General features: G+C 40.0%; 1 protein-coding gene across 2 annotated transcripts in view; it reads right to left on the bottom strand.

Moving 5' to 3' along the window:
- CERS6 (ceramide synthase 6) overlaps window positions 1-27,951 on the bottom strand; it is a 171,053-nt gene that overhangs the window by 70,879 nt on the left and 72,223 nt on the right. For both annotated transcript variants that reach the window (XM_075180710.1, XM_075180709.1), the window contains exon 4: window positions 9,127-9,184. In XM_075180710.1, the coding sequence (XP_075036811.1) occupies window positions 9,127-9,184 (58 nt within the window). The remainder of the gene's footprint in view (window positions 1-9,126; window positions 9,185-27,951) is intronic.

Below are 27,951 nucleotides of genomic sequence, written 5' to 3' on the forward strand. Positions count from 1 at the left end.
ACCCACACCTGGCTATGACAGGTTGACTGGTCACACTATAACATCAGAACCTGTATCTTTGGGTCCCTTCCCCCTCACAGTGGGACAGCATGGGGCTGAATTTCCTTATTGAAACTGGGCATGAAGAAAAAAAAAAACCTCCCCACTAGAAAAAGAAACAAGTTGCCTTAGCTGGTGGGTGATAGTAGCACTACTGTTTCCAGCGAGCCCTGGCAGCCATAAACTGATTGGGTTTGCTGGTGCTTGTAGAACTACGAGTGCTGGCATGCCCACGACTACCAGGACATACTTTAAGTGCCAGCATGACCTGGCATCCAGTGCCAAATAGGACCTGTAGTGCCACATAGAAAAATATTGTAAAAAAACACAAATACCATAGAAAGAATCCTTTAAAATAAACACTCCCCTAATCCTTTGTTTACTGATATATTACACCCCTAATTCAAAAGGGATTCTCTTCTTTCTTCTTCCTTTTAATACAAAGAGATTAAAAACAATATTAAGGCTATTGAACTGGTCCTTGTGAAGCCCTGCCATGAATTACACGTCAAGAGTCCTATCCGCAACTAACCAATGCAGAGTGGCCTAGCTCTGATTGGTCACAGCACAAGAAAGCCCCTTTGATTGGGTAGTTGCAGCTAGACCCCATGTGAGGTTTCAATGAATTTCATTATAGCAATGAGGTTCACAGGTTAGTTGTTTTCCTGCAGACAGATTTATTTTGAGTTGCACGTATCTTAAGTTTAAGGCAACTCGTAATAAGCAGAATATGCAGATTTTTTTTCGGGAGGCATGTTAGGTAAGTTGCTCATGCTTGTATAGATTCAACAGGATTTGTTTCTATTTATACATGTTAAAATATTTTTTTTACGTTAACAACAGCGCTTTTTTCTCAGTTTGCAAGCATCCGTTACGTCAGTGTGCTGAAGACGAAAAGCTCTCATCGCTCAACTATGGGGCAAGAGAGGATGGCCTGGCCATATTCAATATTAACTGTGACGGGGCACGAAAGTTGGATTTTTCTAAACTGATTGCTGCATTCGTAGAAATCTCCAATAATCCAGTACATCAATATAAGTAGAAAGTATTTTATTTGTACATTTTAATTAAGCTTTATAATGAATTTAAAATACATTTTAAATGCATATTTGTTTGTTTTTCTTTCATTTTAAGAAAGAGGGGGTGGAGGGGTTCTTAATTTGGGTTCCCTGGGCCTCTATGAACCTCTGAAAGGGTCAGCCTACAGGCAATGTCTTGTCTTATCCTAATATAGCTTGTATATTGTGCACACCGGTGGTAGTCACTTAAATGACTACATAAACCCAGACACCAATTAGGCCTACATGACAACACTCATGGAGGGATTACCGATACTCTTTTCCCCCAATAGCTTGGAAAAGAGACTTGCTGCTATTACGGTGCTTATTTAAAGAGACGACAGCTGTACCAGCAGTACAACGGTTTGTAAAAAAAAAAAAAACATTGTACCGCCGATACAGCTTCCTTAAATAAGCACCATAATAGCAGGAATGACAGTGTCGCCCTCTTTACTGATGTCATTTCGGCCGCATTTCTCTCAAGTCTCTTTTCCAAGCTGTAGGGGGGAAAGAGTATCGGTAAGCCCTCCATCAGTGTTTAAGAGTATTGGTAAGCCCTCCATCGGTGTTTAAGAGTATCGATAAGCCCTCCATCGGTGTTTAAGAGTATCGGTAAGCCCTCCATCGGTGTTTAAAAGTATCGGTAAGCCCTCCATCAGTGTTTAAGAGCATCGATAAGCCCTCCAACGGTGTTTAAGAGTATCGATAAGACCTCCATCGGTGTTTAAGAGTATCGGTAAGCCCTCCATCGGTGTTTAAAAGTATTGGTAAGCCCTCCATCAGTGTTTAAGAGCATCGATAAGCCCTCCATCGGTGTTTAAGAGCATCGATAAGCCCTCCATCAGTGCTTAAGAGAATCGATAAGCCCTCCATCGGTGTTTAAGAGCATCGATAAGCCCTCGATCAGTGTTTAAGAGTATCGGTAAGCCCTCCATTGGTGCTGTCATGTAGGAATAATTGGTGTCAGGGTTTGGCTACTCAGAATTTAGTACCCAACCCGTGCACACAGTTCTCTTACTTATGTATATGCTGACACATAATGATTTATATATTGTTCATTTCAGAGCGCTGGACAATATTTTCTTTTATTAACACACATTTGTCTGCCACTCTTTCTTGGAAAACAAACTAAAATGGTACAGAGAGTGAAATTTTAATACAATAGAAGTGACCCATAGCCCCATAAGTAGTTATTCCCTGTAGGCAAGTCTGTGTTAGTAAACACGGTGATATATATCACCTGTAAGCTATTTCTTTAGTAGTGAGCCTTTTATAAAGAAGCTCTCACCCCAGACAAATTACATGTTTAATTTAACCTGTATTAGGAATTCTCAGTTAACTGTTGTCTTAGATCACACCGACGTTAATATTTATAAAGTTCTGGTTTGCAGAGAAAAAAAAAAACCTTAGCTTTGAACAGATGGTGCTTTACATAATTTTAAGATAGCATAGAACACTGTGGGAAGTCTTCAATAACTATGCAGACCAACCTCGTTTCATAATGACTATCCAGATTTTGGCAGTAGGTCTCAATCATTAATAAAACTCCCGCAGGAGATCATTCAAACACTGAATGTTTTAGTGGCACCCTGACTGCATCCAACTATTTGCTTAACTCCCATGAGAGGAGACAAAAAATAAATTTGGGAAAATGCTACTATTAATGTCTATTTTCACCTCTTTTGAGGTTATTGGAAAATGAGATTAGAGTCATTAAACAACAGGTAGGAAGGGATGTAAGATAAGAGATGTTAAAGAAAAGCTGTTAACCTTCCATTTATAAATGAACACATTAGAACATTCAGTATATAAATAATTCTGTGTTTATATACTGAATGTAGCTCCATGTCTGAACTGCATGCTTTTAGAATTGCACTTTGCTGTATTTAAATAAGGTGACTCTTCTTATATCAAAGCAAGAAAGTCCCCTGGAAGACTGTTTTTTATTGTACTCTAAGAGCTTGAAATCAAATAGAGAGTCAAGCTGATCATATATATAGTCGATATAACAAGTCTACACACCCACATCCTTATTTCATTTGCAAGCCTGAAATAAAGATAAATCATATCAAACCTTTTCCACCTTTAATGCGATCTTGCATTTAATGTGACCTTGCAACCAACAGAATTCAAAGTGAAAAACAAATTGTCCATTTTTTAGGAAAAAAATGAAAATTACAAACCTATATCCTGGTTGCATATATGTGCACACTGCTAAACTAATACTTTGCTTTTATTATAATAGTGAGTCTTTTTGAACAAGGCTCTATCATCTTCACACAACTGGACTTTGCAATTCAATCCCACTCTTCCCTGCAAAAAGTTCAAGGTCCACCAAAGTGCAGAGACAAACAGTCTTCTCTAGGTCAATCCACAGGTTGTCGATGGGATTGAGGTCTGGGCTCTGATTGGGCCATTTCAAGACTGATCTTCCTTTTATCTTGCCATTCCTTGGTGCTTTGGATCATTATGAGCTGTGTTGTCTTTGCACCAAACATAGCTTTTAGAATTAAGGCCAAATAGTTCGACCTGGGTCTAATCAGACCATAAAACATTTTTCCCCACATGGTTTGGGGTTATTGAATGTGTTCTTGCAATATTCAGACAGCATTGGTTGTTTTTTTGTTGTTGTGAGAAATGGCTTCTGTCTTTCTACCCCACTCCATAGCCCACAGATGTGCAGAATACAGGAGATTGTTGTCACATGCAGGGAGAGCCCTGTCCCTGACAGAAGTTCCTGCAGTTCCTCTCATGTTGCCGTGGGCCTCTTGGGAGCCTCCTTGATGAGTTCTCACCTGGTCCTGTTATCAACTCTGGAGGGACGTCCTGATCTTAGCAATGTCCCTGCTCTGCCACATTTTCTCCACTTATTAATGATTTTCTTCACAGTGTTCTACAGTACATGTAATGTCTTTCAAATTCTTTAGGTCCCCTCTCCTGATTGGTACCTTTCAACAATGAGATCCGGTAGATGTTTTGAAAGCTCCTTGCGGAACATGGCTATCCCAGAAGGATGCAAACAAGGAAACTGCAAGGAAATCCTACAGGAATAGACCTTTATTTGGGGTAAATCACCTTGTCACAAAAAAAACTGTCAAACTGCATACATATGACATATATAAAAACATAAATTGTGGAGTACATACATATCCTGCCCTACCATAGGCTACAAGCCACAGTATCAAGAATGAAATGGTATAATGAGAGGGCTGTATATCCATCATCATCATCTATTTATTTATATAGTGCCACTAATTCCAGAGCGTTGTACAGAGAACTCACTCACATCAGTCCCTGCACCTTTGGAGCTTACAATCTAAACCCCTTAACATACACACACGCAGACCAAGAGAGACTATGGTCAATTTAATAGCAGCCAATTAACCTACCAGTATGTTTTTATATTACCACCTCTTAGTTAGCAGTGGTGCACACCTTGCTGTACCACAATTCGGAAATGGGACTTGACATTTTGCAAATCCCAAATCTATAAAATCCAACAAGCAATTGATGCTTAACACTTGCGTACTTCAAATAGATCAAAAAAAGCAGTATTGAGCTCATGAACAGTTACAATGACAGCTCAACAGTCCATCTTTGGCACATTTTTTTTTCTTTAAATTAAATTTAAGTAAAATTGCTGATTGAACATAAATTACGGTAAAACTTAATGGCTTTGAATGTTTCCAAAACATCTATAATATATATTAATTTATACAGGCAGTCAGCCAGTCTCATGGTTTAATGTTTAAAATAACCTTAGATAACTTTTTTTAAATTCTGCCTTCTTTACTAAGGAAATCACTGGACATTAACATGTATTCCCATCAGCATTAGGAAATAGAGCTCTCTTATTTAGAGAACAAACCCTAAAAAAATGCACAATTGTCTCTGTAATAAGCTCAGGATTTATGATCTACTACTACTAATTCCTACTACCAATTCTTTTATTATAATATTCTGAAATCATCATAAGGTATGTGAAATATAGCTGAAGAAATGTGACTAATATATTGGCTTTGTAAATTCCTTAAAGGGGGTGCCCATATTGGGAGGATTGGGCTACAGTGGTACCTACCCCTTTTCCCCTAGCAGCTCCAGTAATACAAACACGGTATTCCCCATGTATGCTGCCTGGTATAAATCCCTTGCCCCCTTTTCCCACGTCCCCCACACTTCTGCCTTTCCTGCTTCACCCCTTGGAATATTATAATGAGAAGGATAATGATGGATTAACACTGGGAATGATAATGAGCTATGGGAAGAATAACATTGTGAAGGATAATGGATCTATAGGAAATAATAGAACTGAGCTCACACGCACATGTTACATATACTAAGTGATTAGGGTCAAACGAATCAGCTGTGAACGTAACTAATATATTGAAAGTTAAGAATACTGAAACGATTGTTGGGCATTACTTTCTAATGGTATTTTTAAACTACTTTTTGAATTAAATGTTTTCTTTTGTTCCTAGTACTGGCCTGTTTCTTTGAACACTGAACGACTATCCTTATATTTTATGGACCCTGCACAGATATTTTTATTTTCTATAGAGCGCATCCTTAATCTGGATTCTGTATTTATTCTCCAGACATCAGCTTGGAACCACACGGACATATCCCTGGAGTGTATTACGGGTGAAACGCGTAGGTTTAAAGCAAATTGCTGTTGATTATCAATCCCATGCAGCAATTTACATCAATCCTGAAAGTCAATGTAAATGAGCAAGAGCTGTGGCCACAGCATAAACTTAGATAGACCACGTACACACAGAGAAGAACAGAACACAGACCGAAGGAAGGGAAACCGGGGAGAATCACCATCATGGGTAAGATCAACCTTACCTGTTTCACTTGGATGGAACCAATGTTTTAACACCCAACTTTCACTGAATTACCAATTATGATAATAGCCTTCAACTAACTCAATACATAACTTTTGAGAAGGTTGCACTAATGCAACTATATAAAGCAATATAAGGCACTGATATTAAAATTTAGTTCATCTCAGCTGTTGTGTATTGGAAGTTGAGATGAGATTCATTTAACCTCCAAATATATTGTGTTCTTATTATTAGGGTTTTAAATGTCATCATTGCCGCAGAGTGGTCAGACCAGGTGGGAGTGGAAATACTGAGGTGATAGTAGGCAATATTGTTGCGTCCACAAAGAAGAAATCAAGTCTGGAAAAGGTGTTATGAGGGTGAGAACACAAATTGTAATCTTTAACTTTTGGGTTTTTCTGTCTTCAGGCATCTAGGGCCAGGAACAGTAGTGACTATGGAGCTGTTAGATTAGCAAAAGTCCAGGAAGCAACAGCATCTGTGGTTGGAAGGAGGTACACGATCTAAATTCTGCACAGTCCAGAACTACAATTCCTGACGTATCTTCACAACTGATCGTTAGATTTGCCAGTAAGACCTGTAATGTTGAGTAAGCGGCCAATGAATCCTTAAAAATGTCTACTCCAGTTCTTTGAGCTCTGCCTGATGCAAAATGAGTGCAGATATGGTTGAAAAAACCTTGGTTCCAGCCAAGCTCTGAAGTGGGTCTCTGAAGAAAGACAAAATCACACTGTAAGATGATTATGTGTTGAGGGGAAGTCGGCATTTGCATGGTGAATTGAGGACCTTCATCATTGAGCTTTGTTGCATCTGGGTACCAGTGAGTATCTTCTATTGATTGCTAGACATAGATTCATTGAAACTATAATTTATGTCAGTCTTCTTGCTATTTCATATTTACCCTTCACATTTTTGAAAATGTCAGATAGGCTATAGCAGGGGTTGGCATTGTGGCACGAACACCACTTTTATCTGCACCACTTTTATCTGGCAAGCTCCACGGCACACTATGATTTGGGGGCACAACTATGTGGCACACTATGATTTGGGGGCACAACTATGTGGCACACTATGAATTGCAGGTGCAACTTTGTGGCATACTATGAATTGGGGGCACAACAATGTGGCATGATAGGAATTGGGGGCACAACTATGTAGCATGATATGAATTGGTGGCACAACGTTTATTTGTTACTATTAATTATTACTATTGTATTACAATCATAAAACAAGACATAACTAAATGCCATGGCGAGACTTGAGCACACAGCAACAAGACACAAGGTAGTTATACTGCATCAGCAAGGCCTCTCCCAGACTAAGATTTCAAAGCAGAATGGGGTTTCAAGATGTGCTGTTCAAGTTCTTTTGAAGAAGCACAAAGAAACAGGTACCGTTGAGGACCGTAGACGCAGTGATCGGCCAAGGAAACAGTGCATCTGCTGAAAGGCACATCATGCCTGCTTCCCTTTGAAATTGGAAATGTCTAGCAGTGCCATCAGCTCAGAACTGGAATAAAACAGTGGGACCTAGGTACACTCATCTACTGTTTGGAGAAGTCTGGCCAGAAGTGGTCTTCATGGAAGAGTTTGGCCAAAAAACCATGCCTTCGACGTGAAAACAAGGCCAAGCGACTCAACTATGCACGAGTACATAGGAACTGGGGTGCAGAAAAATAGCACAGGTGCTCTAGACTGATCAAAATTTGAAATATTTGGCTGTAACAAAAGCCAGTTTGTTTGCCAAAGGGCTGGATAGCAGTACAAAAATGAGTGTCTGCAGGCTACAGTGAAGCATGGCGGAGGTTTCTTGCAAGTTTGAACCTGCATTTCAGCAAATGGAGCTGGGGATTTGGTCAGGATTAATGGTGTCCTCAATGCTGAGAAAAAAAGGCAGGTACTTATCCATCATGCAATACCATCAGGGAGGTGTCTGATTGGCTCCAAATTTATTGGAGACCCCAAACATACAACCAATGTCACTAAGAACTATCTTCATCGTTAAGAAGAATAAGGAGTCCTGAAAGTGATATGGCCCCCACAGAGCCCTAATCTCAACATTATCGAGTCTGTCTGGGATTATATGAAGAGACAGAAGGATTTGAGCAAGCCTACATCCACAGAAGATCTGTGGTTAGTTCTCCAAGATGTTTGGAACAACCTCCCTGCCGAGTTCCTTCAAAATCTGTGTGCAAGTGTACCTATAAAAATTGATGCTGTTTTGAAGGCAAAGATTGGTCACAACAAATAATGCTTTGATTTAGATTTCTCTTCTGTCCATAAACTTTACATTTTGCTAATTGATAAAAATAAACTATTAACACTTCTATTTTTGAAAGCATTCTTACTTTGCAGCATTTTTTCCACGCCTGCTTAAAACTGCTGAACAGTATTGTACACATACATACATACATACATCCATATACACACACACACAGCTGGTACACCTGGCCTTGACTACATTTTAGCCGCTACACTGATAGAAGAATGTTGCCAACCTCTGGCCTATAGGATAATACAATTTTAATATGGGCATACTAGAAATGAGTGTTAAAAAGTGATATGCTTAATTTATACTTTGAATACAGATCTCCAGCTTTAACAGAAAACTTAATTCTGAGCAACCACACAACAACCGGCTAATCGGTATCTCGCCTACAGCCATTCTCCACAGAGACCTAGCAGAAGGTATAACAGAGCTAATTAATTCCAGGGCACAAAAATAAGCAACTGAACACTTCTGTAATGGATTCCCTGAGAGTAGGACTCATGTATTTCACATTATGGTGAATATTAATTTTTTTCTTTCTTTAAAATATATATAGCTCAATGAAACAGAGTCTGCCTAAACAGCAGTGAGTTGCCTTAATGTATACCTGTTTGATAAATAAGATCAGAATCTCCTGAACTAGGAAGGTATGTTTGCATATTTCCAATGTTTTCAACATCTAAGAAGATAAATAGTTGCTAGGCAACTTTTTTTTTGCCTAGACAAAGACCAATAAAACACATAAACAGCCTATTACAATCCCAGTTATCAGGCTTCATAACTGCTTTATGGCAAGATTAGAAATACACAATGGGGTCATTCAGTAAGCACAACAATGAGTATTTTCTTCAAAAACAAATTTCCAAATATATCTGCACTTATCAATAAACATAAGTAAAAATATATGTACCTACCTTTTTTAGGTATCGGATCCCATATGTAAATATATAAAGGTTAAATGTAAATTTCCACCTGTAGAAAGCACAGTAAAAAAATTGGTAAATAGCACAATTAAAACAAATATCACTCTTGTTATCACAGGTCAGGCTTACCTAAAAACCAACAAAAGGATTTAGCAATTCTCATGTAATAACATTCATCAACATCAATTATCTGATTGTCCTATGGAACCATATTTAGGTTTAATGAATTAATGTCCACTTTACATAACATGGATGCAAAGTCAGAAGTTATACCTAACAAAGAGCACAGATGTACACCATTGTACCCAGCTTGTGTACTGTATTGTAGATTATTAGAGTATTGGAAGTCACAGAGGACTTCCATGACCATACTGTATATACCACAAACTCCAAGGTGACTTCTTCTTGACTGTTGGCTTGCCACTTCTTTTGGTTGAGGGTTGCAAATGCTATGTGCCAAAATATATTAATTGAAGACATAATAAGAAATATACCTGAGAAACATAGAATTTGACGGCAGATAAGAACCGCTTGGCCCATCTAGTCTGCCCTTTTAACCTATGGTAACCTCAGCCCCAATTTGATCCTTTAGTCTTTGTAAGGATATCATTATGTCTATTCCAAGCATGTTTAAATGTCTCTACTGTGTTAGCCTCTACCACCTTTGATGGGAGGCTGTTCCACTTATCCACTACTCTTTCTGTGAAGTAGTTTTTCCTCTGAACCTACTTCCCTCCAGTGTCAGTACATGTCCTCGTGTTCTAATACTTCTCTTCCTTTGAAGAATGTTTCCCTCATGTACCTTGTTAAACCCTTGATATATTTGAATGTTTCTACCATGTCCCCCCTTTCCCTTCTCTGCTCCAAGCTATACATATTAAGATCTTTTAGTCTTTCCAGGTAAGTTTTGTGCTGTAGACCATGCACCATTTTAGTTGCCCTTCTTTATACATTCTCTAATGTATTTATATCCTTCTGGAGATATGGCCTCCAGAACTGTACTCAGTATTCTAGATGAGGCCGTACCAATGACCAAGGGAGGGCTGGCAAATTTTAGCCCAGGGGTGAGACTTGACTCAGCAGCCTATTAGGAAGATTTTAAAGGAAGAAAATTGCAGGTGGCCCAATGACCCAGCCCAAGCTAGCCCACTATAGGACAGGTCCTGTCCTATAGTGGGACAGAGGGACAGATGTCCCCCTGCCCTTCAGCCCAGACTGCCCCTGTCAATGACCTATACAGTGGCATTATTACTGTCACGGGCACTAGGAGTCTTTACCCAGGGATCACCAGGTGATAGGTTTACCAGAGCAGTATAGGTGGTAATATGGTACTCTGGTAGCAGGGTGATCACGGAACAGGAAATAGCAGATGATGAGATGCTCAGGAAAGTCTATGACTAGCAGCACTGGCAATATGGAGGTAGTAATACACGAGGAACTGTATGGACAAAGGACACGTGAAGGTAGTCAGTGGTCTGCGGTAGCAAGTTGTACCACTGCTATAGTGAGGAGGAATGTCCAACAGAAACGAGGAGGTGATGAGAGTCAGCGGTCTGCGGATAGCAAGTTGTACCGCTGTCTGAGTGAAGGAATGGAATCCAAGTGGAGGTATCCGGGAAGTCAGTGGTCTGCGTTGGCAAGTTGTACCACTGCTATGTGAGAGGATACTGGAACAGGTGAAACTGTAAACAGGGGTCAGTGGTCTGCCACTAGCAAGTTGTACCACTGAATATATATGTGAGGAGGTGCACGGGGAGAGACTGCAACACAATATATACACGGGCACCTTGACTTTGATCCACAGTAATATGCACAATATAAATGTATAAATGACTGAACAACAATGCCAATATAGAAAGTCTCTTGAAGTAATCCAGCATGAGATAACACAGTCAATGATGGCAATAGACTCAGCGGATAGTACACTCCAGAGGAGAACCAACACAGTCAATGATGGCAATAGACTCAGCGGATAGTACACTCCAGAGGAGAACCAACACAGTCCAGCAAGGTATGTAATACACAGCACAGTCAATGGGAAGTATGCATACCGTGGTTCAGGAGAAGGCAGTCAGACAAGAGTGCAGAGATACCTGAACGGCAGGAGGCCGGCAGGATGCAAAGTCCCTGGATGGGTGAAGCGGTGGTCTAGCAGGTGCAGCGCACAGGTAGGTAGACCAGCAGGGAACACAGGAAGGCGTGGAGAGCGGATCAGCAGTAGATGGATGAGCAGCGCTGAGAAGTAACAGCAGCGGTTCTCTGCGGGAACACGGAGGTAGCCAATAGCAACCAGCAGGTGCAGTAACGATGGGACACCGGAGCAGAGTTGAACTGGAACAGTTGATCACGGAGAGTAGCGGGTAGCAATAGTGGCAGCAGACTCAAGGAAACACGGGAGAGTTGACAAGGACTGAAGACTGAAGCGCACAGAGGCAGCGGATAGGAATCAGCCAAACAGTCACGATGATGAAACACAGACGAGTTGCAGGTTGAAGACTGTAGTGCACGGAGGCAACGGATAGGAATCAGCCAAACAGTCACGATGATGAAACACAGACGAGTTGCAGGTTGAAACTGTAGTGCACGGAGGCAACGGATAGGAATCAGCCAAACAGTCACGATGATGAAACACAGACGAGTTGCAGGTTGAAGCCTGTAGTGCACTGAGGCAGCGGATAGGAATCAGCCGGCAGTCACAATCATGAACAGGGGAGTGGATGTGAATGAAAGACTGTAGTGCACGGAGGCAGCGGATAGGCATCAGCTAACAGTCCCAATGATACATGGTAGAGTTGAAGTGGTTAGAAGACTGTAGTGCACGGAGGCAGCGGATAGGAATCAGCTCACAGTCACGATGATACACAGAAGGGTAGCTGTGGTATGGGAACCACAGTAGTAGAAGTGGTTTGGAAACCACAGAGGTAGAAGTGGTTTGGAAACCACAGGAATCAGCAGCGCTGAATAAACGAGGAAACACAGGAACACCTTCAGAGACTCATGGGGAATGAGACTCCAAGATCAGGCAACGTGGTGTTGACCACAGGTGCTTAATATAGGGAGGTTGCCTGATCTGCCAATTAAGTTAAAGGAACATACACTGAAGGTTTAGAAAGGGCTGCGCATGCGCAGTCCCTCAGGATGGAGGACGGCCACGGTTCCTAAATGTCCGGGAAGAAGCACTCACAGTCCGGTGAGTGACAATTACTTCTTTTTCTCTGCTGCTGATTTCTCTCACTATGCAACCAGGCATCTGACTTGCCTTTCTCAAGCATCTACTGTATGATTGACTACAATGATTTAGAAAGAAGGCAGACAAATAAGCTTACTGGTCTTCTTAACAGTATCCTGCTTATTCTGCTCTTATATTTGGAGTCCATACTAAACAAGTAATAAATCTAGACCTCACATCCTTGACACGGCAGTGTCTTCTTTGACAATGGACATTTTAGAAGGCTTCATTTCCAAAAGTTCAAAACTTCAAAAGAGGTAGACAATGTAAAGTTTTACCATATTTTACTATATTTCTTTTGGCATGCTAATATAGATATCTTTTAGTTACCATGTTATCCTAGTGGGTGCTACAATGTACTGGAATCAATCTAAATAGTTGAAACAGGACTTTCTGGTCTTCGCTAGTGTATGGAATATTTAGTTGTGCTTTTACAAAGAACAGAAGCTCCTTTTGTGCATAAAAATACTCAAACCCAGTCCTCAAGAGCTACCAACATGTCATGTTTTCAGAATTTCTGTCTGTAGAAACAGGTGAGATAATTACTGACCCGGAAAAATAGACTGACTCACCTGTGTATGATTAAAGAAATACTGAAAACATGAACTGCTGGTAGCTCTTAAGACTGAGCTTGAGCACCTCTGCCCTATGTATCGGTCGTTTGTATGCACTGAATCAGCAGCCATACAGCTTGTGTCACATGACTCATTTGAATGAATGCAGTTCCTGATAGAATTCATCTTAATAGTCATTGAAAGCAAAACATCTGAGCACAGGAACAGACAGCTTGTTTAGTAATAGGCTGGTTTCAGATTATGCCAACAAAGTATTTTTTTTTATTGACTAATCTGACCCCACTTTAATAACTCAGTCCTATTCCTACATTCCTGGTGCCTTTGGAAATTAAATTAGTTACAGCGCTTTTAGTGACTGTGCTTTTTATTGGATATCTTCATATGTGCATCAGTGACCTTCAAGGATATTCTCCATAAGTCACCTGCAATAGTATTCATTTTTCATTACACTTTTATTACATTTGCGTTATTATTTTTACATGGATTGAATACAGCCAGTTTTATTTATACACATATATAGTGATGTCAACAGTGAAATAGTTGATATTACCTGTTCAATTACATGACGTTCGTCTAGCAAGAAAAACATAGACCAAACTGTGCTGGATGTCAAATATTGTGGTCTACAATTTAGGAACAGTGGTAATTCCACAAATGGGAACACGTTACTAGCCAGGGTAATATTGTGAAATACGGCGATTGCATTGATTTTTTTCTTATTGTACCCTTACACACCTAGATTTATTACATGTAATACCAGGAGCCATAATAGCTATAAGAGTCATTTACCAGTCTTGTTTTCATTTCCACGGCTCACAAACTAAATGTATTTTTAAGTAAGTTCATCAAGCCAGTCTCATTAAACGAGGGAAATATGATTAACTTCACAAGTGTACATGTAGAGGAAGTGTTTGTATTTAATAGGCCATTCTGCTGTTACTCGCTGTAATTATAACACAATGTCATTGTCTTATTATTTTATTGAAATTTGGAATTGGCTATCAAGCAAGTTCTACAGTGATGTATTTAATCTAATATTGTGATACAAGCTTTCTCAGTGCTTTTTTGTTCTCCTGACCTTTCCTGATAAAAAAAATAATTAAAAGCTTAATTGGCTGTGGTTTGCCTTTGCAATCAATATAGTGACAACAATAATTCAAAGGTATTATAGAAAGTATAGAAAGAACTGTATTGCAGGTTTATTCCATTGTTCACAAGCTGCAGTTTCTGAACAAAGCATGTCATTTATGTTAAGCTAACTACAAGTAACAATTACTTTACCGGGAATTCACGAAAAACTCAGAGAGGATCACTGCCACTTGAGTGGTGCAAAACGACAGAGCACAAAATGCATTTTTGTCTGTTGGAACATTGGACTTAAGTGAAAAGATGCCGTCTTAGACGAAATGACATTTGTTCTGGTTTCCCAAGTCCTTACTGCTTTATTGTCAGAATTTCTTATAGCTTGTAGCACTTGTTTAAAATGCCTGCTGGTAAATTTATTACTGATAGGTGTCTCTCTCTTTTATTAAATATATTGGGGAGGTGGGGATTCAATTGCCGGCAATTTTCGGTAGAAATCTCTGCTAATTTTTCCTCGCACCTCTATTGCAAACAATACAAATGAAGGTTACAGTCTCACAGAGCAAACAGATATTCAACCAGAAATAGAAGTCAGTCTGTAACTAAAATCACGAAAATTAATATAAACGAAAGCTAGCGATGCAAATTTTACCAAGAATATGGGGAGAGGGGATAAGGTGAGGGAGAGGCCACGAGGGTCTAGGGCGAGAGTTTACAGGAAAGTTGATTAGCGCTGTAGAGACACAGAGACCTAACTTAAAGATGACGTAGAGGTTGGTTTTGTGAAAGGAGACCTATGGGGCAAGACAGACTACATAACAGCCACCTCAGTACCCCAGTACATACTAAGCACGTGTTGACAAAGGACATTTGGGGCCAGGCACCTGCACATAGTGGAAGCAGCCATTTTGTGGGCTGAGCCAATATTTCTGAAAAGGGACTCAGTCAATTCACTAGGAACATCACTGATGTAAAAATACTATGGCGTGTCACGAGCCTCGGCGGTACGCCGCATCCTGGCGTGATCTAGCAGCCGGGCGCGTGCATTGGTTACTATGCACTGATATTTTTCAATGAGCTTATCTTTGTGGCATAAAGATGAGCTCAATGAAAAACAGCAGTGCATAGTAATCAATGCTAGATCACGCCGCCGCGGCTCGTGACATGGGGGAGTTTCAATTCAGCGCAACGTGTCTCTGGAACAGTCCACAGATATACGTCCACGTCATGTTGAAGATGAAATCTCCCCTCATGTTTCCTTGGGTCCCCTAGGGGTGCACAGAAAAATGAGTGTAGATTGCTTACCATGATGGGCGATATTAGGTGGCACCTCACTCCTAATTGAATCTTGCCCTATGTCAATGGTTCCTAATTAACTAATAAGCCAAGTTCTCTTAAATAACAGGTTTAGCAAAGTCAATGGCAGATAACACTGTGTATGATCAAGCTAGTGAATGTGAAAGGCTCCCCCTCGTTACAATGCCCCCACATAAGAGAAAAAAGTTCCACTGTGCTCTTTCCATAATATATATATATATGTTTTTTGATTGATATAAACATTCGATGTTAAACTAAGTGCAGCACGAGACATCTTCCTATTATATAGAACAGGGGAGATCACATTAGAGGTTAATATGAACCAGTAAAACATATTATATATTTAATACTAATCTCCAAGTGCACTTGATGGTAATCTCCCTGCTTATTCATAGATGGGTACTATTATCCACAGCACAAATATACTTTTTATCTTCCAGTTTATAAAGTTCTAATTTCCTATAAACTTAAGTAGAGTGGAAATAAGCTATAAACAGATTTACATTATGGGCCTGATTCATCATGAAATGCAAAGCAAACGTAATGGGCCTGACTCATTAAGGAAAGGAAAGCAGAAATAAGAGTAAATATTCTCCTGCAAAAACCATGTTACAAATAAGTTTATTATTTTGAACGTTAGGAAAATACTGGCTGCTTTTTCATGTATCACACAAATACTTGATAGCTTTATTTGTACACATAAATTTACAGTTGATCTAGGACAGGCCCTACCCCAACTACAAATCTGTCCCCACATTTTAAATTGATCTCCCCTCCAATGCAACATGGGCCAAGGTGCAAAGTCACTCTTTTTTGTGCTTTCCTTTCCTTAATAAATCAGGCCCAATGTGTATTTTTTTAAATGCACGTACATTGGGCATATGCACCCCCATATTCAATAAGGGACAGATGTAAAGATAGGTGTGGTGATTAATACGAGTCTATGTACGCTCTGCAGGATACATCCAATACACATGTATGTAATATCAAGTCCTAAAAGAACGGAAAAAAATCTATTCACTCAAATAAATGTCATCTGTTAATAATATAGTCATTAATGACAAAACATTAAAAAATAAAAAAGTGGGTTATTATTCCCAAAAAAATGTATTTCCATAAAATACATTTATTAGGATGTTATTAATATCTACTGTACAAAGAATATATTTTTATGATTGCAAACACATGTTCTAGCATGAATACTCAAACATCATCACTAGTAATCAGCACTTAGACTAGACCTGTAGCTAGAGCAAATAGTACAGCTGAAAATTACGTACCTTAGAGAAGCCCAAAGCTTGAATCTGACGCTGCTACGTGCATCTGAGCTTGGCACGCCCTTACTGTACATTAACCACGTACATACACCCAGTTCCCTTCATCGTTCCAACCTTGAACTCATCGGTTGTGATCAGGGTACTTTTGTGCTTGAAGATGAATTGGACGTTTCTCTGGCGTATGATCCGGTTCTGGGAATGTTCAGAGTAGTTGTTCACAGAATACACAATGTACCGCCATTTACGCTCTTAATGGATCAGACCCTATGTATCTACCAATAGGGGGTGCAGAGACTATGAGGGCGGGAGGTGAGGGTGTCCTAGCAGTGCCAGGTTGCTACCGCTACTGAGGCTCCCACTCCCCTGACGACCCCGCTCTACTTTCTGACAGAGGCTGCATTCCGAATTTTGTTATGTAGCCAGTGATGTATCGTTCCACCCAATATATAGGTCAGCTCTATATGTAAAAAAATAATTAGCTCTCTACAAAATCTGCTACACTGTATTTCCAAACAGAGAAGACAAAACATTGTTGGTTGAACTCACCCTTAACTTTTTTTTGGGAGGGGGGGTCAGCAGTGAGCTAATTTGCTAGGCAGTGAAAGTGACAGCACAAAACTCTCTCTCCAGACTATTAACTAGTGCAAATTGCACTACACAGATAAAAGCTAATTACTGATTGGAATAGCCATCAATTAATTAATATTTCAAAGCTATGTTACAATGTGACATCTCTAATAGATTAATCAATGGAAAGAGGCTACTATTTTATGTAAGTCTGTTTTCTAAGACACACATAGTTAATCAATTTTGACGGGCTGGTAGTGCATATCTTTGAATCTCTTTTCTGTGTCATGCTGGCTTGTCTGCAATCCTATAAAACACACAAGCATTAAACTCAGACATCTAACGTGCATAAACAAAGCCTAGTAACCATTCTCCGACATGGGACTCTAAAAACATAATGAAAGCGAATGCACCTGGACACAAATGCTTTTCTGACAAGCCGTTTGCTTTGTGTTGCCTCAATTTTGATATCAGTTGCAGTGTTCAAAATCATTAATACTTGGTAAAACATTCTAGGCCTGATTCATCATCAGACGCAAGTCTGGTTGTGTGCCATATGTTGTGTGAATATGTTCTGTGCATGCTCAGAAAGGGATTTTAAGGCAGTTAATGCAATTGCATCCAATTCATGTTCAAACTCAAAAGACACTTCCGACTTGACTAAGAATTGAAGGGTGGAGTAGGGTCGGATGCCCGTAAGCAATATATAGTATGAGCAAGCCAAGGTTGAGCGCGTGCACATATGTCAGATTCAAGCGCTGGGCGTCTCTATATGTAGTCGGGATCCCCACCATCAGGGATACCCCAAGAAGTACGCACCCGAATGGGCTGGTGCGTGGTAGCTACCACAAAAGAACATTGACTGAAAAAAGGGGGGAAAGAGCCCCCAAAAACTAATAGGAATTCTCTACCCTTACAGCGTGTCAGTACCCTGGTAGAGGATGCGTGGTAGAATCCACATGGAGCATATGATATAGTGCAGAGGGAAGCAACCCCTGTGAATAGAATTTCCACAAGTAAACCCTGAATGAGGGAAATGTTTTACGGCCCCAATATTAAGATCTCCTTGAAAAGTACCCCCATACTGAGAGGAGGGGGTCACTGTAATTAGACAGTGTGGCTACCAAAATAAAGTGTCTGGATACTGGCATGGTGTTGTGAGAAGCAGATTGGAATAACTCCCCTGAGGGGGAAGTCCTGGGGAATCCCTGGTTATAGAAGATAGTATATGTTGGGGGCATGTGAGAAACCCTTTTGCATGGAGATGTGATATGAAGGGAGAGGCTGTGGTATGGGAGCGAAGGACTGCATACGGTCATCAGATCAGGCTACCCAGCGGGGTTTTTGCATATATGCATAAAATATTAAGCAACTATATATTTAACTAGGTTGTCTTGTCCCCATGCCTAGACTGATCCTTTTTGTTTAAATTGTCTGTCTGAATTTAAAGTGTGAAGTGTAAATTGAGATTTTAAGTGCATAATGTTGACATAAAACCACAATTCAATGACAGCTAAGATAAGGCTTTGTAAGAACCATTTAGGGCTTCCAGTTCCTGTGAAAATTCAACAGAATTACAATCTATCACAGTAGAACTGAAATCCCAATAGGAGACATGAGCAGAAACCTCCAGAGTGGTAAGTAGATAAGCATCACCACCCACACCCCTAAAAAAATTAACTCTTTGCTATGGAGCCTGGTGATTGCTAATTACCTAATCAGGTCCTTGGCTAGAAGGATGCATTTTTGCAAAAAATATCCAGTGTGCAATACTGATGGTGGCAGAATTTTCCATTTGGTAAGAGGGTACAGCAGTAGCATTTAAACTCCATATCACAAAGTGGTAAAACTATGATGAAGATACTTACATCTGTAAGTCATTTCATCACACTCTAATGGAACTGCAAATTAAATTATGTAGCATTAATATATTGTAGCCTGAGGGTGAAAAAATGCCAGTAACGTGTGTAGAAACATTTAGTAGTAATATAACAATTATTGAGAAGAAAAATGATAGACTAGAATTATCACTCTAACAAATTACTGTTTAATAGCTCAGAAAAAATACTTGAATTTGAACAATAGACAAATAAGGTTACAATGATGGTTAGATACTGAAACTAGCACTGCTCTGAATGGATAATTAATTAGCAAGATAAAACAGAGAAAGGATTAAATGAGAATAACTTATTCAATCCAATCAAGCAAATGTTGTTCTGTTTTTGTAACATATTCATAGCAATATATTTTTATTTTTATAGGCACTAAATATGAGATAAATGGAAAAGAAGAAAATAAACAGTTTTGTATAATTCTTGCCTTACCCACAAAATATACTGCATTCTGCATCCTTTATTTTATATAGCGCCACCAATTCTGCAGCACTGTACAGAAAATATTTGTCATTCACATCAGTCCTTGCCCCATAGGAGCTTATAGTCTAAATTCCCAACACACAAGCACACACAGACGTATATAGAGATAACAAATATGTCTACGTTATTGGAAATTTGGGTTACAAACATGGGACAAGAATTTTTTTGTTTGTTTGTTTTTATTTGTTAAACTTTTTACTTTTTTTTACTTTTTACCATGGCAGGAATAAGGGAATGGAGGCCCCCGGGCTACTGGAGACCCCCGTGAGGATCCCCCACCCCACGAACGCTTACGTCCGACTTTTCTTCTTTGTTCTTCCTTCACTCACCCCCTGTTGTAGTCCTTCCGCGCGTGCAGTAGTCTCCATACTGAGGACTACAGCAGGGGGCGAGGAAAGCGCTCGGGGGGGGGGGGGCTCCATCCCCTTAATCCGGCGCTCGGGGGGTTGGTGACAGGCTCAACAGTTTCAAGGGCCCCCCAGATATCCGAGGCCCATGGGCTGTAGCCCAGTTAGCCCTAGGGTTAATCCGGCCCTGCTTTTTACACTAAACCATGTTAATTATCTGGCCTAGAAAACCAGCATAATGCAACTATGGCAGGTTTTTTGTAATCCATTTCCGTGTATATACATTGCTTTAAAAATATCATAGTATAGTATAATAGTATAGTATTTTAAAAGGTTATAGTTTAAGACTATTACCGTTATTACGTTAATAGTACGTTGGATTTCAGCTCGCGGCTCCCTGAGCCGCGAGCTCAAATCCTGCGAGGAAACTACCGTAATAACGGTATTTACACGCACTATTACCGGTAATAGTGCACGCGCCGCAAGTTTTTTGCCGTTTTCACCAAAAATTGAATATGCCCCATAGAGACATAAATATCATTTTTGTACAGTCATGAAAAGTCTCTTATGCAAATAAGCCTCTTAGTTTAGGATGTTTTCATTTGCAAATGAACCGTCTTGTCCCAATTAGCAGAGCTTTGGGGGTCCCGTGCTTAGGACCACTTACTGGTGCCTGTAACCGATGCAAGGAATAGAAGCAGGGACGAATGATAAAATAAATGGTGCTTAGTGGAAGTCTGTCAGTGCAGCTGACAGGACAATCTGCTCCAGACGTCCAATCAGTTGAATAGGATTTGCTTTCAAACTTTCCCACTTCTGGACTGGCAGGGTTTAACCACAGACGTTCTATAAGTTGTAAGCAAAATAATGTTTTCCCTGGAATTCCCTTTTAAGCAACATTTTCTTTGATGGACTGGAACTATGACTATTAGTTTACTAATAACCTCAGCTCAGATAGCACCAGATTTGTGGCAAAACTGTTGTGACATTGAGATGAGACGCACCAGTATATACAGTACAAATATTACTGAAGGGGGAAATTTAAAAAGTTTAACAACAACAAAAACTGGACTCCCGGAAGAGCAGGGCAACCTCCCGGTTCTCGCCCCGCAATAGATAAGTGGTGGGGGGCGGGGCTTAATGACACAAACATTGCGTCATCTTAGCCAAATGGCACCAAAATGATGCGATTCGTCAAGCCCCGCCCCTGTACGCCCACCTCCCCTGGGATCTCCCTGAAACCAACGAGGAAAAGTATGAACAAAACAAAATATTTATTTTCAGTGCAGTTGTAATCAGTAGCCAGGGCACGTTACATGCAGCGAAAAATTACCTATTTCTAGGCTGAACATTTCCTGTAAGCGTTTTATTTCAGATAATGCTCATTCTTGGAACAGACATTTGACACACTATTTAGCTGTGCACTGCATGCTCCATTGAAAGTCAAGGGGATTTATCCAGCCCTGATGTAAAATCCCTTATTTTTAATTTCTCAGATCTCTGCTGGCTTTCAGATAAGAACATGAACTGAAGCGGCTGCTCCAGATCTGCACTTAAGATGCACAATTGTTGTACTTCAATAACTGCCCTTTATCCATTCACATGTAATCTACTTAACGCAATCTATATACAACTGTCATTTGTGTATATAAATATATATAAATATTAACTTTTCAAACCTAATGAAATAAATTATGTTGCATTGTGCTCACATTAATTGTCCAAATATGTATTGGAGCATAGGAATAATAATAGATTTAAATGGATTGAAAGCAAATACCATTCACTGAATGATGGATTACTGTTTTTTCCCTTAAAAATAAAAATAAAGTTTGTTTTAAAAAAAAAGTGTAAGTAAGCAGGAAAAGGGCACTAAGATATGTAAATATAAATTCAGATCACTATATATTAAATGAAATGAAAAAAAAGTACAAATGTCACAATGATGCATTCATGAGGTTAAATTTCAAAAATGGGCTCCATAATTTTTTAGGATAAGTTGGCATCAACTTCTTTAATAAACTGATATCTTCTTCTTCTTCGATTTTTGTGATGTTCTATTCAGCAGATCTGAATTAGTAATCATATTTTAATATTTTTCTAGTGCAAGTACTCATTTTCTAATTGCTCATTATGTTTTCATGAAGTCATTTTAGTGAAGCAATTTAATAAAATACTGAATTCAAAACATTATTATTTATTAACAGTTATTTATATAGCGCCTACATATTTTGCAGCATTTTACAGAGACTATTTATCCATTCACATCAGTGCCTGCCCCAGTTGCAATCTACAACCCCTAACACATAGACACCCAAACATACTAGTATGGGTAAGGCGTGTGGGAGGAAACCCAAGAAAACATGGGGGGGGGGGAGGGGGTACAGATAAAATCCACACAGCCAGGACCCTTGTTGGAATGAAACTCATGATCACAGTACTGTCAGGCAGCAATGCTAACAACTGTGCTACTGTGGCTACATTTGCGTTTTTTGACAAGAGGACTGACAATGCTTACTTATTTGCATCAGTGCATCTAATTGTTCACCAAGAGCATTTCAAGATACTCTTCCTAATTGTACAGGTTTATATGAAAGGTACACAAATTTTCTGCTTATATATCAGTTGCATTTGTTCTATGTATAATTATGGCGGTGGTTAGCGCCAGTTTATATATTATTCAAATCTTTTTCCTCAGTACTAGTGAGCAACTTTATATTCCTTTTGAAACCGTCATGCTTCTCAGTAGCAATTTCTTATTATGTATTTATTATCCACAATGTTCAAGACTTGGGATTTTCTAGATATGTATTTTTTGCATTCTGGAGCATCCCAAGTTACAGACTTTCCCCTAGATACTTCAGGTTCTGGGGCAACCTACGGGTACAGACTTTATTTCTGTACTGAAGGCATCGTCATTGAAATTACAGCGTCCTGATTGTCAGCTAACAGTGCCTTTGCTTACATGTGATGTGTGAATTACTGTATAACAAATACAGTTTATGTACAGCCTTGATAAATATAATTGTGGCTCCTGCGCAGGGCCGCCGAGAGGGGGGGGGGGCGGGTACTAATTACCCGGGCCCGGCATGTCAGGGGGCCCGGCCCGGGCCCTTGCGCTGCTGATTTTTTTTAATTTTTAAATTTTTTTTTTCAAAACGTTTTTTTTCCTTTCCTTTTTTTTTTTTTTTTTGGCGGGGGGGGGTGCTCGGTCGTTGGTGGGGGGAGCAGGCTAGTTTAAAAAAAAAAAAAAACATACTCACCTGATCGCGGAGCCGGCATCCCTCCTCTCTGCTGCTCTGTGCTCTATTCAGACTGTCTGAATGCTGGGTGTGATGTCATCATGTCATGCCCAGCATTCAGTCAGTCTGAAGCAATGGAGCACAGAGCAGCAGAGAAGACCAAGAGAGGAGAAAAGGTAAGTGAAGGGAGGAAAACGAGGGGGGCACAGAGGGGTTAAAAAACGGGGGGGGGGGGGGGGGGGGGCAGCATGACAGAGGGGTTAAAAAATGAGGGGGCACAAAGGGGTTAAAAAACGGGGGGGCAGCATGACAGAGGGGTTAAAAAATAAGGGGGGGCACAGAGGGGTTAAAAAACGGGGAAGCAGCATGTCAGAGGAGTTAAAAACGGGGAAGCAGCATGTCAGAGGGGTTAAAAAATTAGGGGGAGCACAGAGGGGTTAAAAAACGGGAAAGCAGCATGTCAAAGGGGTTAAAAACGGGGAAGCAGCATGTCAGAGGGGTTAAAAAATGAGGGGGAGCACAGAGGGGTTAAAAAATGGGAAAGCAGCATGTCAGAGGGGTTAAAAAATGAGTGGGGGCACAGAGGGGTTAAAAAATGGGAAAGCAGCATGTCAGAGGGGTTAAAAATTGAGGGGGGAGCACAGAGGGGTTAAAAAACGGGAAAGCAGCATGTCAGAGGGGGTGAAAAAATGAGAGGGGCACAGATGGGTTAAAAAATGGGAAAGCAGCATGTCAGAGGGGTTAAAAATTGAGGGGGGAGCACAGAGGGGTTAAAAAATGGGAAAGCAGCATGACAGAGGGGGTGAAAAAATGAGAGGGGCACAGATGGGTTAAAAAACGGGGCAGTATGGCACAGTGGGGTTAATAAACAGGGGTCAGCATGGCACAGTGGGGTTAAAAAATGGTGGGCAGCATGACACAGTGGGGTTACAAAGGGGGGGGGGAGGCATGGCACAGTGGGATTGAAAAAGGGGGGGAGCAGCATAGTATAGTCTGATGAAGGGGAGCCAGATGAAGGGGGCAAAAACAGCATGGAGGGCACAGTGTGATCATAAGGCATGGCGATGATGAAGGGGCACATTATTGTAATATTGGAGCTGGAGGAAGGCCTAATTATTAATCGTGGGTGCTATTGATTTAACGCTGGGGCTGGCTGTAATTTTCTAAATGTAGCCATTTTTTTTCAAAATAGGTCCTTCAACATTTCTGGATCCGGACAAGCCACAACTAAAGAAAGCAGCAGCCACAGGTGGAGAAAGTGAGAAGAACAGGTAGGAGAGAGCAGCACAGTGTGTGAAATGTTGTGATTCTAGTAGGGACAATACCAATTTTTGGTGAATGTTGTGTCCAATGTAAGGTGTAGGCCAAGACTGAACTGTTTGTGTACACACTGCATTGTTTGTATACTACCCTGTGGTGGTAGATGTCCTGAAAGTCAGGAGTGCTTAAACATATGTGACGCTCCGGCGAATTGAGAGCCTAGTGGTTTTTATGTTAGCCACGCCCCAATGGCACGTTTGCCACGCCCCCAAATGCATGACCGCACCTCCCAAAATTTTTGCACTGCCGTTTGGCTAGCCACGCCCCTGAATATATGACCATATACCTAATCTTTTTTGCGCCGCCGTAAGGCGGCGCAAAAAAATTTTGGGGCTTACTTCACTATGAGGGGGGCCCCATGAATTTGTTGTACCCGGGCCCTGAATTCTTCTTGGCAGCCCTGCTCCTGCGTATGTGCCCAAATCTGACTGATGCTGCTGTTCAGCACCTGTACAGAATGGTCAGATCTCATGGGGTCGAAAAATAGTGAAGTTGGATGAGCGAACACACAGTATGAGCGCTAATTGTCCATCTGCATTTTCCACCAGTGCCAGCTCCGATCTGAATAACCAGATCAGAGGTGGATCAGGAACAGCGTTAGTTTTTTGCCCATGCATGTTGCGATTTGCAGATAGTTAGGTCTACAATGCCCTAACTGTACCTTAAGAACATACAATACGACAGAATATGAGGCGATAAGGAAATCTAGGGTAACAGACAATAAACTGCAGGCTTGTCTTAAAGATTTAAATGTGCACAAGTGCTCCATAAAGAAATACTAAGGGCGGTAAAGATGCAAGAAAACCAAGAAAGGAAACACTGGTCTCCAAAATAAGCATCTGGATGCTTGCAGAAGGCTACTGGAAAAATGTCATACAACTATAGGACAAGTAATTTGGCCATCCATTCATGTAAAACCCCTTCTTTGACAAGTCTTGAACATCAGTATGAGCACTCTAAGATTCTCCTATCTTTGGTCCATGTAAGACTTAGCTAAGTGGGTTCTAGAAGCAATACATCTAAAAAACATTTCCAGAATTCGCACATATCTCACACAAGACACTGCAAAAACCTTAATTCATGCACTTATCATCTCCTGCATTGACTATTGCAATTCCCTCCTTACTGGTCTTCCCCAAAACAGACTCAAACCCCTACAATCTATTTTGCATGCAGCGGCAAAATTGATTTTCCTTGCAAACTGTTATTCCTCTGCTGAACTCACTCTGTATGTCTCTACACTGGTTGCCTGTTTTCTACCGAATCCAATATAAAATACTTTTACTAACCTACAAGGCCATCAACAAAGCTGCACCAACATACATCTCCTCTTTTGTCTCAAGATATCTCCCAACTCGGCAACTCCGTTCTGCACAACTTCACGTATCAAACTCCCATTGTCCCATAGATTGTAAGCTTGCGAGCAGGGCCTTCTCACCTCTTTGTCTGTTTTACCCAGTTTGTTTATTAGTTTACTGTGTTTGTCCCCAATTGTAAAGTGCTATGGAATATGTTGGCGCTATATAAATAAATGATGATGATGATGATGAATATCAATTAAACTATGGTGCTTTAAGTGGAGGGATCTCGACCTTTGTACCATCCACTGTGGATAGTGTTCTTTATAAGAATGTAGGGATTTTTTTCTCCTTCAGAGGTTATAGTGTTCTGTACAGAATTCTTGCAGACAACAGAGAGGAATGTATTCGCTGCTAAAGAAGTGCTAAAGAATCCTAATCACTGGAGGAACATGACAGAAACATTACTGCATGCCTACAAATGTTTCGTCAATTACTGCTTTTAATGATTGCACTCTGCAATAATGTTATGGATATTTAAACCAAATTGGTGGAAACTTTAAAGGCTCTAGTTAGCAAAACTCCTACTAGATCTCAGCTGGCAGTAGAGCCTAATAAATAAGGAACATTACATCAATGGTGTGTCATGTTATTTAATTAACAATGTACTCCATCACACAAAATATGCTATAAAACAGGACATGCCATCTGCTTTTAATAATATGGTCATAGCTGATGCTTAAAACCAATTACTAATTTCACATTAAAACAGGCTGAATGCTTCTGTGCATTGGCAGCAGTGTGCAAAACCTTTAGCATTTAATTTAATTAAACAAGGCCTGGCTCAAATTCAGACATAAGAAATTATTTTTTACTTAATGTATATGATGTACTTAAAATAAACTGATGACCTGTACGGCTAAATGTAAAATCGTAGAGTTGGAGCATGCTGTAGCGTGTAGTGCCCTTAGACCAGAAATACTACATAATGTTGGGCCCCATACTCAGTGATTGTTTTAGAATGTTCGGCACTAGTTCAGTGATTGTTTTAGAATGTTCGCCACTAGTTACAGCTCTCACCCCCATAATATAATAAATTAAACACAATGCCCCTGTAGTATTATAAATCAATAATAATGCCGCTGTACTATAATTTACAATTAAATGGTGGTCCCTAATAAACATTTACATAAAATCTTCTTCCTTTAAGGCAACTTTGCTATTGGTTTGGAAGTACTTATCTTGCTTTGAAAAACACAGTCTTGTGTTTGCTTTCCATTTCACAAGATTCAATAGGTTGTTTTGAGAGCATAGCTTGCAGCTACAACTTTTTCTCTACTGATAATATCCTTCCTATCCTTCACAATCAAGATGTAACCAATGATGTAACCACCAAGATTACTTGACTCTGGCTAATCAGGACCTTATAAACACAAGGACCAATTTTAAGGCAACCGGATATATTATTGTCATCATCACTTGTGGCAGGCAAAGCAACAGCAGTAGTAATGTTATCATCGTCACCCCAAGTACCGCTGTACTAGGACGTTTGCAGAAGAACTCTAGACTAAAAAACAGGGGAGGATTATAACCTTTGGGATAACAACTGTTAACAAGATTACAGACTTACTGATCCATTACCATCATTCACAATATTTTTATATTTATCCAAAGGAAGGTAAAATATAACTACCCCTTCTTGCTCTGCCTTTCCCTCAATACCATAATTATATTCAGAATGAGAACCTTGATTAAGTCTTCAGAATTGGGTAAATGTACAATTTCATCTGTCAATGGTGATAACTGTTTTTGAATCATTGACAAGGGTGGTTTTGTCTACACTAGCAATACCAGTAAATAAACATCATCATCATTTATTTATATAGTGCCAACATATTCCTTAGCGCTTTATAACATTGTTTGCTTTTTTGACCAAATGCTGCTGCTGTAGGTGCTTCTGAGTTTATGTCAACAGAAACACTACATGAGGGTATTAAATCCTTCAGATTATTGTTATCACTGTTTTTAGTCAATGTCTTCTCAGCTATGTTTTGGGTCAGCATTATTATCACACTCTTTCTGTGTTGACATATTTCATTAATATCATTATTATTAATAATAGAATAAGAAAAATAATATATAGGAAGAGGGTACTGAAACAGTGAACAATGACTGTTCAATATCAC

The sequence above is a fragment of the Mixophyes fleayi genome, chromosome 7 (assembly GCF_038048845.1).
Source record: "Mixophyes fleayi isolate aMixFle1 chromosome 7, aMixFle1.hap1, whole genome shotgun sequence".
NCBI lineage: Eukaryota > Metazoa > Chordata > Amphibia > Anura > Limnodynastidae > Mixophyes > Mixophyes fleayi.